Here is a 14342-nt window from a genome sequence, read left to right as displayed (position 1 = left end):
TAATTTTTTATGCATTTATTTATGTAAAAGATGGGGGAGAAGCAAGTACAAATATTCAGGTTTACAGGGTGTTTAAGGAATAATAGGATACTGCAGTTATTTTTTTTCCTTCAAGACAAACCAGTTTTTTTTTTTTTTTTACAAACTAAAACATACATTAGCAAGCTACCATATAGAGCTCACATGCAAATAATTAAAAAACGAAGATACATAGAAAAATAATAATACTAAAGAAGACTACCAGAATAAATTCTTCAAGTGGGTAAAATTATTCTGGTACTCTACTGGATTAGACAGAAAAATAACTTTTATTTATTTTTAAACTGTAGTGTTGCTGCGAAGGCACATCTGTACTCATGCTTGTACGTCTGTACACAGCTCATGCCGAAGCCAGAAACACACCAAGCCCTTTTTTATTTGATTACAGACCAAAGGAAAGGAAAGAAGAAAAAAAATAACACGGTGCTGAAAGTGGGAATCGTTTGGTGTCCTAGCTTTCTTTTTCACTTGTGTCAGGCACACGATCCACTTTGTATCATGTTGAATAGAAATTTATCACAAACCCACACACTGTAAACAGGACAGTTAAAAATGTTAACACATGACTAGGACAAGCAAAAGACACGACAATCATGCAGGACGCTTCTGCAGCACGTCGCAAAAAAAAAAAAAAAGTTAGGGTCCTACATCTGAAAAACCCCTGATCCTGGAAAGAGATCTAATCCATGTTGTGATTTTGACTCCCTATTTAATTATTTTCTGTCGATAATAGCATGTAGACTTGTGTGACAATGTTTTTTTTTTTTTGTTCGATTTGATAATCCAGAAGTCGCAAAATAAATATGAGCATTTTTGTTATTTCAGGTGTAAAAATGACATCATCTGTAGCGATGGTGAAAACTATTTGTTTTTTGTTTCTGATGTTGAGCAATTTTTTTTTTATGTTCTCCTCCTGCTCTAAAATGTAAGTGTCTCAGAGCTATCTTGCGAAAGCATGAAGCAAACAAAAATCTTTTTCTGAAATCATAAAAAATGATCATATTTGTTATTAAAACTATTTGACATTTCACTATAGGCCTTTGTCGAGCTTTAAGGTCAAACACCCCCGTTAATTTTCTTCTTATTGTGTAACTAATTGTATGCATGTCTAATGTTAGTTAGGTCTAATCTAATGCACAGCTCACAACGCTAAAATTAATTTCACATTCATGACCTCGAAAAATGATCATTATGAAGATCACACTGTGTTACATGGACCTAAGAAACTTGGGTAGGACAGGAGTTTTTATTGAATTTTTAAAAAAAATTGGTTTTATAGGTTTGCCTACGATGTAGCTCGTAGAATTTCCGGCTAGTTTTGATCAGAGGACTATTTAGCAGCCACGACCATAGAAATCAACACAAATGTCACACAATTGTTTCAGGATCATCTTTCGTCTAGAAAAGCCAAAAAGTCTTACAACGTGTACCGGGAATTATATGCAAATTAGCTCCTGCAGCATTTTATTCCAGAGAAAGGGGAAATGTTTTTTTTAGTACTCCTTTGTTAAATTTACATTTAGGCAGACAACTTAGTTATCTCACTTACGGATTGAGGTTTAAAAGTCTTACTCAAGGGCCCAACAGTGACATCTTGGAACTCACAACCTTCAGATTAAAAGCCAAACATCTTATCCGCTGCTTCCACTTGACAATTTCCAAATTTATGCTGCTGGTATGCGAAACACTAAAATGTGGAAATTCGATCTAAGCATAGAGATGATCGTTATATCGCACAAAGCCCACTCGGAATTTATGCGTTCTTTGATGAGTTACAAAAACATTTGCTGTATACTTGTGTTGGTCAAAATAACAATGATAATAGGCTGTTACGGTGATAAATATTGGCGTTTGATGTTTCTGCTTCAGGGCTTGTGTGTGTGTGTGTGTGTGTGTGTGTGTGTGTGTGTGTGTGTGTTCAGGGGGGTAAACAGCAAGACACTGCCAGCAGTATCATCTACAGAGATTTTTCAGAAGCAGAAAGGCGTTAAAGCAGCAGCAACAGCGCAGAGCGTTTTGGCCATTTTCTTGCACACGCACATTCATGTTAACTCTCAAATCGGTGTAGTGTGGAGATCTTTCTCCTCCAAAAAAATTTTTTTTCGAGGAGCCGGTGTAGTGTTGTTTGCAGAAATGTTAAGGTTCCGTAAACACAATTCTCGTTATTCCCGGGCTGTAAAACGGCATGCTTTTTTAATTCCCTTGCTCATCACGCCACATGCAGTCCGTTTGGCACCTTAACACAGTGAATCGGTGTGTAAGAAGTGGTGTATTTTCCAGACTATAACTGTGACCTTTGTATCGGACACGTATCGGATTGCTTGTTGCATATGATTTGCTTTACATTGATGATGCTGGTAAAACAGGACTTCCACTCCCTCTACTGGCCAGGTCTAGTATCGTCCTGTTTCTGTAATTCCGTACTGGTTTATTTTCTTGTGCAGAAGCAAAAAACCTGTTAAGCTTGAATGTTTACTGAGGTGAAAAAATAATAATAATAAAACCTGTAATTTTCCATATATCAGAGCTCTGTCTAATCCCCCCACCTCCCCAATTTTGCATAGAGTATCAAATATGTGAATAAAATAGATGCTTGTATAAATAATAAACGTTAATTTTCCATATAAAGTCGTTATCTTGCAGCCTGACTGCTGAATTCGAACACATTAATAGTCTGGAAAATAGGATGAGAAAACCACTAAAGTGTGCACTTCTCCTGTCCGTCACCTTCACTTTTATCTCTTCTGTTATCCAAAGCTTGGGACACATCACTTACTTGTCTTACTTGTGTGTGTAACACGCTTCTTTAAAAACACTTCTGTGTGTAATTTTGTATTTGAGAGTGTTAGAAGTGTGAGTTGTGAAGCTACTGTATGTGTGTATGTGTGTGTGTGTGGCTCAGGAACGCTACACAATGAGCGGCTGAAACACTAGCAGCCCACAGTGCCAAGTCAACGTCTGAAAGGTCCTTCAAATCACATCCTGACCAGCAGGGGGCAGTCAGGCAACATCTGGGTCAGTCAGAGGATCTTGAACGTACAGTAGGAAAATATTATTTCCCCCCCCCCCCGGATTCGATTACAGTATCGGGATTTGGGATCCCTGCTCTTAAATATACACTAATGGAAGATTTTTTTTTAATTTATTTATAAAATATTAATTTTTGGTAATTCTTGATTCCTAAGTGTAGCCTTAAGCTTTAATAAACTCTGAGTGGAGAAAATATAACATCGTGGAAGACATTTTTAGAATCCCAATACAGTCGATTTGTCAGAGGTTTGTTTGCATTTTTTTTTTGTTTCAGTGCTATTGTTTACAGAATCTTTAAAATTGGTTTGAAACTTTTCTGAAGTAGTGACATCCTCAGAACCAAAAAAGCGGCATATATCTAACTGATCACAATGAGAAATAAATGTGGCCACACCTCCTGTGCTGCACTTTGACATAAGGCTGAAGTGAGCCACTAAATTTTGAAATGGTTCGATCAGTCGGAGTTGTGTTTAAGTGCCAGTTTCGGTAAAAGTTAACATACGGTATATAAAAGTGCGTTAACGTCATGTTAGTCCGTCTGACTTCTTCTATGAGGTTTAAATCGGTCAATCGTCAAGTCATTCGTCCGTTTGTCCGTCCGTCCGTCCGTCCGTCCGGTCCTTCCTTTCTTCTTCTGGAATGTGAGAAGAAAAAGTTTTTTTCTTCATAAGAGGTGAAAGTGCCAGAGTTCGGGTGCTGACATGGATGGTTCCGTCCTTTCCCTCTTTCGCTGTCTTTCTTTCTCTCACTCTTTTATCTTCTGTTCCGAAAATTAGCGAGACAGCGGGACGATCACCTCGACATAGTTGCGTGGGAAGAATCCTGATTGGCCGCGTAGAGTGCCTTCGAACCAGTTCTCATCGATCTGGCTGGTCAGAGTGATGATGTCGCCCTCACGGAAGCCCAGCTCTCCCTCGTTCTCAGGCTCAAAGTCGTACATGGCTTTACAGCACGGCGGCTCTCCTGGAGCTACACATACACACACAGTGAAAAATATTAGATGACAGGTCTGTTCAGGTCAACACTGGAGTAACAAACTCGTTCAACCTCCTCAGATGTTTGAGTTTGAACGCTCTGTTTGTGTGTGTTGGAAAAAAAGAGTTTTGGTGTTAATATTTTGGTATCATCCATGACAAACTCAATTCACTGCTGCAGTCTGAATCATACAGTACACAGATGCGATTCCTTCACAAACATGCATGCATGAAGCTAAAGCTTCTATTGTTCATATCACTGTACAAAACCCAAGGTCAGTAGACATCCTTCTGAAAGACCTCGACCCAAAAACGAATCCACATTCAAGTAAATGGTATGTTTAAATAACATGCTTTAATTCATTGACCATCTTGAATTCTCTTCCCATTTAAGGTAAATAAAACACAGTAAACATGATAACGGGACAATGATCCCGTTTCGATTTGCCAGATCCTTATTTTGGCTGATGCACAACTCTTAAAACTGCCAAGTAATTTGCATCTGTTTTAAATCAGTGGAAGTGCTTATACAGCAGCTGTGCAGCAAGAGCAGGCAAGTGGGAAGTGTGTTAGTAAAAAGAATACAGACTCAACCTCACTGCAGTCACTGTGTTACTGTTACGAATCTGCAGCAAATAAATTAATGTTATGATTTAACCCCACTAGAGTCTCCTTGTTACTGTTGTGAATGAACCCCACTACAATCACTGTGCTAATGTGAAGTTCTAACCCCTCTACAACTACCATTTTACTGTAATGATTTAACCCCACTGAAGTCACCTTGTTACTGTTACAACTGAACCCCAGTACAATCAACAAGTTACTTTTACAACTGAACCCCACTGCAGTTACTGTGTTACTGTTACAACTGAACCCCACTACAGTCACCGTGTTACTGTTACAACTGAACCGCACTGCAGTCATTGTGTTACTGTTGCAAATGAATCCAACTACAGCCACTGTGTTACTGTTACTTTTGAACCCCACTACAGCCACTGGCACTGTTACCTCTGAACCCCACTGCAGGCACTGTGTTCCTGTTAAACCTGAACCCCACTGCAGTCACTGTGTTGCTGTTAAACCTGAACCCCACTGCAGTCATTGTGTTATTGTTACAACTGAACCCCCACTGCAGTCACTGTGTTCCTGTTACAACTGAACCCCCACTGCAGTCACTGTGTTACTGTTACAACTGAACCCCACTGCAGTCACTGTTATTGTTACAACTGAACCCCCACTGCAGTCATTGTGTTATTGTTACAACTGAACCCCCACTGCAGTCACTGTGTTCCTGTTACAACTGAACCCCCACTGCAGTCACTGTGTTACTGTTACAAATGAACCCCCACTGCAGTCACTGTGTTACTGTTACAACTAAACCCCACTACAGTCAACGTGTTACTGTTACAACTGAATCCCACTACAGTCACTGTGTTACTGTTACAACTGAACCCCACTGCAGTCACTGTGTTACTGTTAAACCTGAACCCCACTGCAGTCACTGTGTTACTGTTAAACCTGAACCCCACTGCAGTCACTGTGTTACTGTTAAACCTGAACCCCACTGCAGTCATTGTGTTATTGTTACAACTGAACCCCCACTGCAGTCACTGTGTTCCTGTTACAACTGAACCCCCACTGCAGTCACTGTGTTATTGTTACAACTGAACTCCCACTGCAGTCACTGTGTTATTGTTACAACTGAACCCCCACTGCAGTCACTGTGTTACTGTTACAACTGAACCCCACTGCAGTCACTGTGTTCCTGTTACAAATGAACCCCCACTGCAGTCACTGTGTTACTGTTACAACTGAACCCCACTACAGTCAACGTGTTACTGTTACAACTGAACCCCACTTCAGTCACCGTGTTACTGTTACAACTGAACCCCACTGCAGTCATTGTTTTACTGTTGCAACTGAATCCCACTACAGCCACTGTGTTACTGTTACATCTGAACCCCAATACAGCCACTGTGTTACTGTTAAACCTGAACCCCACTGCAGTCATTGTGTATTGTTACAACTGAACCCCCAATGCAGTCACTGTGTTCCTGTTACAACTGAACCCCCAATGCAGTCACTGTGTTATTGTTACAACTGAACCCCCACTGCAGTCACTGTTATTGTTACAACTGAACCCCCACTGCAGTCACTGTGTTACTGTTACACCTAAACACCACTACAGTCACCGTGTTAATGTTAAAACTAGAACGCACTACAGTCACTTTGTTACTGTTATGATTTAACCCCACTAAAGTCACCATGTTACTGTTACAACTGAATCCCACTGCAGTCAGTGTAATATTGTTAAGTCTCAACCTTACTGCAGTCATGGGGTTATTGGTACGACTCAACCCCACTGCAGTCACTGTGTTAGTGTTATGACTTAACCCCACTGCAGTCACTGTGTTAGTGTTATGACTCAACCCACTGCAGTCACTGTGTTAGTTACGACTCAACCCCACTGCAGTCACTGTGTTAGTGTTATGACTCAACCCCACTGCAGTCATTGTGTTAGTGTTTTGGTGTTAGCATAAACTATGACCCTGCCACTGAGCCATGTGCCAATATTATTGATATTTCTGTGTTTAATTACATTCAGTATTACCAAACAGATTATTCAGCACTTATTTTAACTTTAATTTCTTTTTTTTTGCGTTCGCAGAAGAAAGACGATGCTTAAAATGCTTTTTAAGTAATTTCGTAACTACACAAATCCATCATGTGTTTATGTGAATGGGACGTGTTAATCAGCAATAAAAAGCCTCCTGCATAATTAATATTTGCATGTATGGGAGCGTTTCCTTGCTGTGACTTTTCTTGTAATAAATGCAAAGCAAATTATATTTGTCTCCTTCCGTTTGTTGCTGATCCGAAAAACTATCCGATCCGTGACGCAAAAAACTGTGATCCAAACCGTGAGTTTTGTGATCCGCTGCACCACCTGTCTAAGCTCTGCTACAGTCAGATTAATTTTAATATAAATGTGAATATTAATATTAATAAATATATTTAAACTGTCTGAGAACAAAACCAATTTAATTAGCTAAAGAAAAGAAAAAAGGAAACACGTTGTAAGAAAAGCAGGTTGGGAGGCTGGGAGAAAACAGAAAATAAAAGAAAAGAAGGATGAACAAAGATAAAAACAGAGGGAAAGAATAAGACAAGAAATGAAGAACTGAAATAGGATAGAGGGGAGTAAGGAAAACAGAAAGGAAGAAAGAATATAGGAAGAAAAAAGTAAAGGAAGGACATGAGGAACACGGAAAGTAATAAAGGGCTAAAAGATTGACACGGCAGGAGAGAGGAAATAAACTGTTAACAAAGAAGGAGGAAAATGGAAACGGAAATAAAAAGGAGGAAGGAAACAAAAGAAAGAAGGAAATGAAAAAGAAAAGTAAAAAAGGACAAAAGGGCAGACAGGACTGGAGAAAAGACAGCTAAGAAGGAGGTAGGAAACAAGATTTAGGGAAGAAAGGAAGAGAGGACATAAAGAATATAAAAAAAGAAGATAAAAAAAGAATGCCAGGAAAGGGGAAAAAAGAAAGAAAAGAAGGAAGAAATGAAAGGCAGAATGGGAGGGAACAAATAGTTTTGTTTTGTTTTTATTTTTAAATGCAAGATCAGGAACAGTGCATGAAAAAGAGACCAATTCCATCGCAGCCATCCTTCATCCTGTATAGCACACATGATATGATGGATGTTATCAGTGATGGGCTAACGTATATAATCACTACTGAAATTTTACTGTGGTATGATGATAAATGCTGCAGTTAGATTTACTGAATTTATTAAAGGGATCACCGCTTCTAGTATAAAAACGGAATTATAGAAAATGTGACGGATATTTATGTGTACACTATGGTGTGTTGTAATGTATAAATGATTATTGGCACATGACTTCAGCTGTTAAGCCGAGACACACACACACACACACACACACACACACACACACACACACACACACACACACACACACACACATCCCCTGTCTCTGCTCATCCCCACTCTTCTCTTCTCGTCCTATATTTCCGTGTAACTGTGCGAAATCTTGGGCGTAGAGTTCGAGAGTAACACTTGGCTGTACTGAAGAACTCTAACATCCAGCATAGCTCTTATCAACACCATGACTTGACTTTGGAACGAGTCCACAAGCTGCAGAGCAGAAGAAACTCCGCTGTGCTTCACAGTGCAGAATGCTATTGTTTAAAGAGTATGTTACTGTAAATAAACCAATCAACCAAGACGTGTTAATTTTCCACGTTCGTACGTGTGACATGGAGTCGTGAATTCAGCATCATGGCCGAAATTCTGTCAATTCTATACAAATGAAACCGCAATATTACGGTCAGAGTGAACAACTTTCTGAAATAACCAAATGACACTTTTACTTGCGCTCGCAACTTTTATTGCTTGCCTGCGATTAGTTCCTGTTGAACGCCACACTCTTAAACCACAGTGATTCTCACGGCGTAAATAAAAAAAAAAAAAAACTTTCACTTCATCTGTAATCTGTTTAATAAAGAGGGGCGTAGTTTTTACCCATTTATAGTTGCACTGAACCGCTGTTTTCTCAGCAGCCTCCCTCTAATCTCTGTTTCTGAAACGATTCATGTAACCTTGTTATCTCATTGTCTCGTTCACAAGCTTACGTTAAATGCCACTTCGGTTTCAACGACGATAAATAGAAAAACAAATCTTAAAAGTAGCATGCAGCTAAAGCCTAGCACAGCTAACTATGACAGAATGACCATGTCTGAGATTTAGACTAAAGGAGCCTACAAAAGATAATTTCAGCAGGTCACTTGCTAATATGAATGTAAAGGAAATCCTCACAGGTATCTTGCGTGTTTAGCGGCAGGGTGTGTGGCCTAATGATCGTGGGTTAATCTGTACCTAAGTAGTCATTGGTATCGTCAAAACGTTGAATTGTTGCTGTGAGAATTGATATCTCATAAAAAGTTTTCGGAGACTCAAGACGCTCTGCTCTAAGCATCTAATGATCCTGATCGATCTTCATTCATTTCCCCCTTAAACACACACACACACACACACACACACACAGACATATGCACACGTATACACACTCCTCAGACTCACTCGTTCTGGGTTTCCACACCGATCTGCTGCGCTTGATCAACTGATCTGATGATGTCAGAGTAGGAAAAACACAAACAAAGCAAAACGAGGTCATGGAGTGATGAGAGGAGGACAGCTGCTGCCTTCTCGTCCGGCCATCACTCACTCACTCTCTCACACACACACACAAATATACTCACTCACACACACACACACACACACACACACACACACGGCCAGGCGGCGGTATCACACCCTGCCACCAACCCATAACAACACACACACACACAGTGTACATTGTCCCTTTCACCGTTTCTCTCATCATCAATTTGTATAGGAGAAAAAAACAAACAAACAAAAAGGAAGATTATAAACCGCGGAACTGGCGTCGTGTGTAAGAAATAAAAAGCACCGTGCTGTGCTGCAAAAATAATCAACAACAGTCAGAGTTATAGTTCCTGTAACACAACGTCTTAAAAAATTTTTTTTTCCATTTATTTATAGTTGAATTTAAATTAGATCTATATTATATATCTTATATTCCTAGTCGTGTATTTGCGTTTGACTTTTATTTCTGTAAAGTTCTAAGAAAATAAACTTGCCTTGCCTGCATTAGGAAATAGCTAGTTAAGATAACGCAATATAAACTTCTTCTGTCTTGGTCCTTCACTTGTACATACATCAAGCATACATCAAGCTATGCTATGTTTCCGAAGAAATGCACACAGTCGTATCTGGAGCAGCTGGGGTAGGTGAACAGGGGTCACATGACTTACTTGTGGTGCGGATGGGTGGAGGAGCAGAAGTGGGTGTGAAGCCTCCGTTGGACTGCTCGTTTTCAAATTCGAAGACAGGTTTGGGTTTGGGGACGTACTCTTTGCGGGGACGGGACTGGGCTTCGTGAATCCTAAGTGTGCGCACACACACACACACACACACACACACAAATCAAATGTTGACATATCATTATGCCTTGTTATATGCATCTCTGTCTATATCTGTTCTACTGTATCTCACGAAAGTAAATACACCCCTCACATTTCAGCAACCATTTTATTATATCTTCTCAAGGGACAATACAAAAAAAATTTTACTTAGATATATTTTAGAGTAGTCAGTGTGCAGCTTGAATAGTGGTATAGATTTACTGTCCTCTGAAATAAACTCAACATACAGCCATTATTGTCAAAACAGCTGGCAACACACTCACACAGTGAGTACACCCTCATTGATAACAGCTATAAATCATAGCTGAACATGATCCCCCCACCCCCCCTTTAGAAACTGGTCCGAACAGCAGTTTTTCAACATAATAAGTATGTCTCCAGACCTTTAACCTTCTGAGCACCTGTGGGGCATCCTCAAGCGGAAGGTGGAGAAGCTCCATGTGTCTAACATCCAGCAGTTCCTTGATGTCATTTATGGAGAAGTCAAAGTGGATCCCAGCAACAACCTGTGCAGCTCAGGTGAATTCCATACCCAGGAGGTTTAAAAATCTGTACTGTAAATCTGGATAGTAAATATGTACTCCTACACAAGCTGCACACTGACTACTCTAAAATATATCCAATTCTTATTTCTATAGTATTGTCTTTTGAGATGGACAATGATTGATGAAATGTGACAGGTGTACTCACTTTTGTGGGATACTGTATATGCAGGGTGTCAAAGCATTGGGTTAATTTTTGTTTTGAATGTTTGTACAGACCATGATGTACCTGAGAATGGAAAAAAATCTATAAATCAATGAATCAACCTCCCTATCCTCCTATCCATCCATCAATCTATCCATCCTATATTGAAAAAATTGTCCATTACTTTGTAAATACCTTTTTATTTCTGTAATAATAAAAATAATCAGTTACATTTTGTAATTTAATTGAACTCTATTGTGTGCTTGATAAACTACAACACACACACACACACACACACACACACACACACACACACACACACACACACACACACACACACACCTGTCTTTCAGTTTGTCAGATAGTTCCTCAAGAATCAGTACAGCCTGTCTGTGATACTGTAGCTGTGCCTCCACCAGGAACGAAAGCTGGCTCACCTGCTCTATCTGTGGAGAGAAACACACACAAACACACACACACACACACACACACACACACACACACACACACACACACACACACACAAACACACACGCAAAGTATTAGAACCCCTTTTTTGCGAGATAAGTCTCAAACAAATAGACACACACCTATACACACACACACAAACATTTCTTCTCCACTTTTAAAAGAGCAACCACTTTCTTTACAGTTACCAAGTAACTTCCTGTACTACAACAACAGAGGGGAAACACACTCAGTGCCTTCAATCAGATATCTGTCAGTATTAATGCCTCTTCAGTTATTCATTTCCTTATGATCACAACTGTCAGTGCAGTGCTCTGATGATCCAGTAGGGGGCACTTTGAGCTCTCAAGGGACAAAACCAGGAAAGAAAAACAAATCAATGATCTTCCTTCAGTCTGTGACAAAAGATCTGCTGCTCTAGAACTTTAGAAAAGTTTGGGCTATCACTAATCCGCTGTAATGACACACAGCATGCTGGAGTACCCTAACACAAAAATCTCAGAACAAAGTCCACAAAGATCAGAGTCAAACTGTGAGCAGGCAGCAGTGGAGCAAACAAAGCCCTGAACTATAACACTGGAATTTAATCGGTCGAAAGGTGATAAATTTACTGCTGCTACTATTTTCAATATCACACGTTTATTTTGGTGTAGTGACTTTAGTTTTTGGAAGGAGGCTCCAGTTCAGAGCTTTGTAACAGTCAGTAAAATTCAGTTTTTCAAAACTCCTTAATTTAAGTTCAGGTAGAATGTTAAGTGCATGTTAAAGCGATGGAGTGATTACAATCAAAACCAGGGAGGCATTAGAAAAAGGTGTTGCAGAAAGTTTTTTCTCTTACATCAGTCTCCAGCAGGTTGTACATGCTGATCTCCGCCACCTCTTTGGACTCGTGAAATTTCTCCAGCGCCTGCTTCACCTCCTCATCAGGGATTTTACCCATGCGCTTTTTCTTGTAGTCGTAATCCAGACGACGTCCTTCCAGCTTTTTCAGGTGATGCTGCAGGACAAAACCACACATACACCCACAATTATCACCCACTTATTATCAAGGGTTGTTTCAAGTGCTTTTTGACTACAAAGGTACCATTTTCAATAAAAAGGTTAAATAAAAAATGAAAAAAATAATAGTAATAATAATAATAATAAATAATAATTGTTGGTCCGTCCAGTTACTTTTGGGCTTGTGAAAAAAAAGCAAAGCACATTTATTTTTAATTTTATTTGTCTAATTCCTAAACACCCCGGTATCGCCAAGCTGCCACTCTTGGGCCCTTGAGCAAGGCCCTTAACCCTCAATGCTCCGGGGGTCCTTTACAAGGGAAATATCAAGGTCCGTAACGTCGGAGTGACGTGGGGCCGTCTTCCTGTGGAGGGACCGTAAGGGACGGTGCTGTGAGGATTGGGCAGCAGTCGAAGGCGGGGGCCTGCTTAGACTGCTGCCCCCGCAACCCGAATTACGGATAAGCGGGAGAAAATGAATGAATGAATGAATAATTCCTAAACGATGTATGACAACTTCAAAATAAATTAATTTCAGATCCATTGCAGTGATGTCCAGATACTTGTGGACCCAAGTGTTTAAAAGGCTACAAGTATCTTTTACAGTTGTTACATGGTGTGTTACAATGTGAACACTTCCTTTTTGGTCTAAGAAAGCAGTCTTGTATAAAAATGAAATATGGATGAAATAAAAAAAAATCCAGCTTCTATGAGTGTGATAATAACTCCTGCCCACTTCTTATGAACCAGTGATTTGTGGTGTTAATTTAGACTCTGAAACCTGATTGGCTCTTATAATTATTTAAAAATCAGAGGAACGTTTTTTGTATTGCTTTCACCAAGTTTTTACATGTAAATAAGGAAGGAAAAAAAAAAATCAAATGCTTCTTTTTAGCTATTCATTTTTATATGTGTTTTATAAAAAGCTAGCTTGACGTGTTAATGAATATTTTGACATAAATTAAGAAAATTAATAAAATTAATGGCACAGCCTATGAAAGAATGTCGCACGAACCATCATTATTATCAAAGCAAGAATCGAGGCGACGATTTTCCTTACTAATGTGTAAAACTCAAAGGTTAATTGTTAACCCTGGTTAAAGTACATTACAGTGGTGTGAATTTCTTCTGATTTCTTTTTTTTTTTTTTGCATGTGTCACACTAATGTTTTAGATCATCAAACAAATTAAAATATTAGTAAAAGATAACACAAGTGAACACAACATGCATTTTTTAAATGAAGGTTTTTATTATTGAGGGGAAAACAAAATCCAAAACCACATGGCCCTGTGTGAAAAAGTGTTTGCCCCTAAACCTAATAACTGGTTGGGCCGCCCTTAGCAGCAACAACTGCAATCGAGCGTTTGCGATAACTTGCAGTGAGTCTGGTACGGCGCTGTGGAAGAATTTTGCTCCACCCATCTATGCAGAATTGTTGTAAATCAGCCTCATTGGAGTGTTTTAGAGCATGAACCGCGTTTTTAAGGTCGTGCCACAGCATCTCAATAGAATTCAGGTCAGGACTTTGACTAGGCCACACCAAAGTCTTCATTTTGTTTTTCTTCAGCCATTTAGAGGTGGACTTGCTGGTGTGTTTTGGATCATTGTCCTGCTGCAGAACCCAAGTTCGCTCCAGCTTGAGGTCACGAACAGATGGCCGGACATTCTCCTTCAGGATTTTTTGGTAAACAGCAGAATTCTTGGTTCCATTTATCACAGCAATTCTTTGGTCAGGTCATGAAGCGGCAAAACAGCCCCAGACCATCACACTACCACCACCATATTTACTGTTGGTTTAGAAATGGCTTTATAACCTTTTCCAGACTGATAGATCTCAATTACTTACTTTCTTATTTGGTCAGCACACTATAACAGCACATAGACACTCAATGTGGAATCTTTTGTCCATATACTGTATGAGCAGTGTGAAACAAGAAAAGCCAGGATTAGGAATCTAATATTACCTGTATCTCTCTCAGGTCCTTGTCACACAGACTTTGTAAAGGGTCTATAAAGTTCTGCTTGACGTCGATGTCCAGTGAGTCCTTCACCTCAGCGAGCCTCTTCATGCTCTCGCCAGCGTCCACTAGCGCCGCTCCTACAGTGACAAAAAGC

General features: G+C 39.7%; 1 protein-coding gene across 2 annotated transcripts in view; it reads right to left on the bottom strand.

The window, feature by feature from the left end:
- The window catches only part of sh3gl1b (SH3-domain GRB2-like 1b), a 34154-nt gene continuing 19812 nt past the window's right edge, over nt 1-14342 (bottom strand). Inside the window, exons 5-10 of one of the 2 annotated variants that reach the window (XM_083555047.1) lie at nt 14192-14325; nt 12066-12224; nt 11102-11205; nt 9902-10032; nt 9147-9191; nt 1-4038 (exon numbers count right to left, since the gene is read on the bottom strand). In XM_083555047.1, the coding sequence (XP_083411173.1) occupies nt 3842-4038; nt 9147-9191; nt 9902-10032; nt 11102-11205; nt 12066-12224; nt 14192-14325 (770 nt within the window). In that variant the 3' untranslated portion in view covers nt 1-3841. The remainder of the gene's footprint in view (nt 4039-9146; nt 9192-9901; nt 10033-11101; nt 11206-12065; nt 12225-14191; nt 14326-14342) is intronic. The other variant, XM_083555048.1, reaches the window with a different exon arrangement.

The sequence above is a fragment of the Silurus aristotelis genome (genome assembly GCF_946808225.1).
Source record: "Silurus aristotelis genome assembly, chromosome: 11".
NCBI classification, from domain to species: Eukaryota; Metazoa; Chordata; class Actinopteri; order Siluriformes; family Siluridae; genus Silurus; species Silurus aristotelis.
Note: the sequence above shows the minus strand (reverse complement) of the source record. Positions and strands in the feature narration are given on the sequence as shown.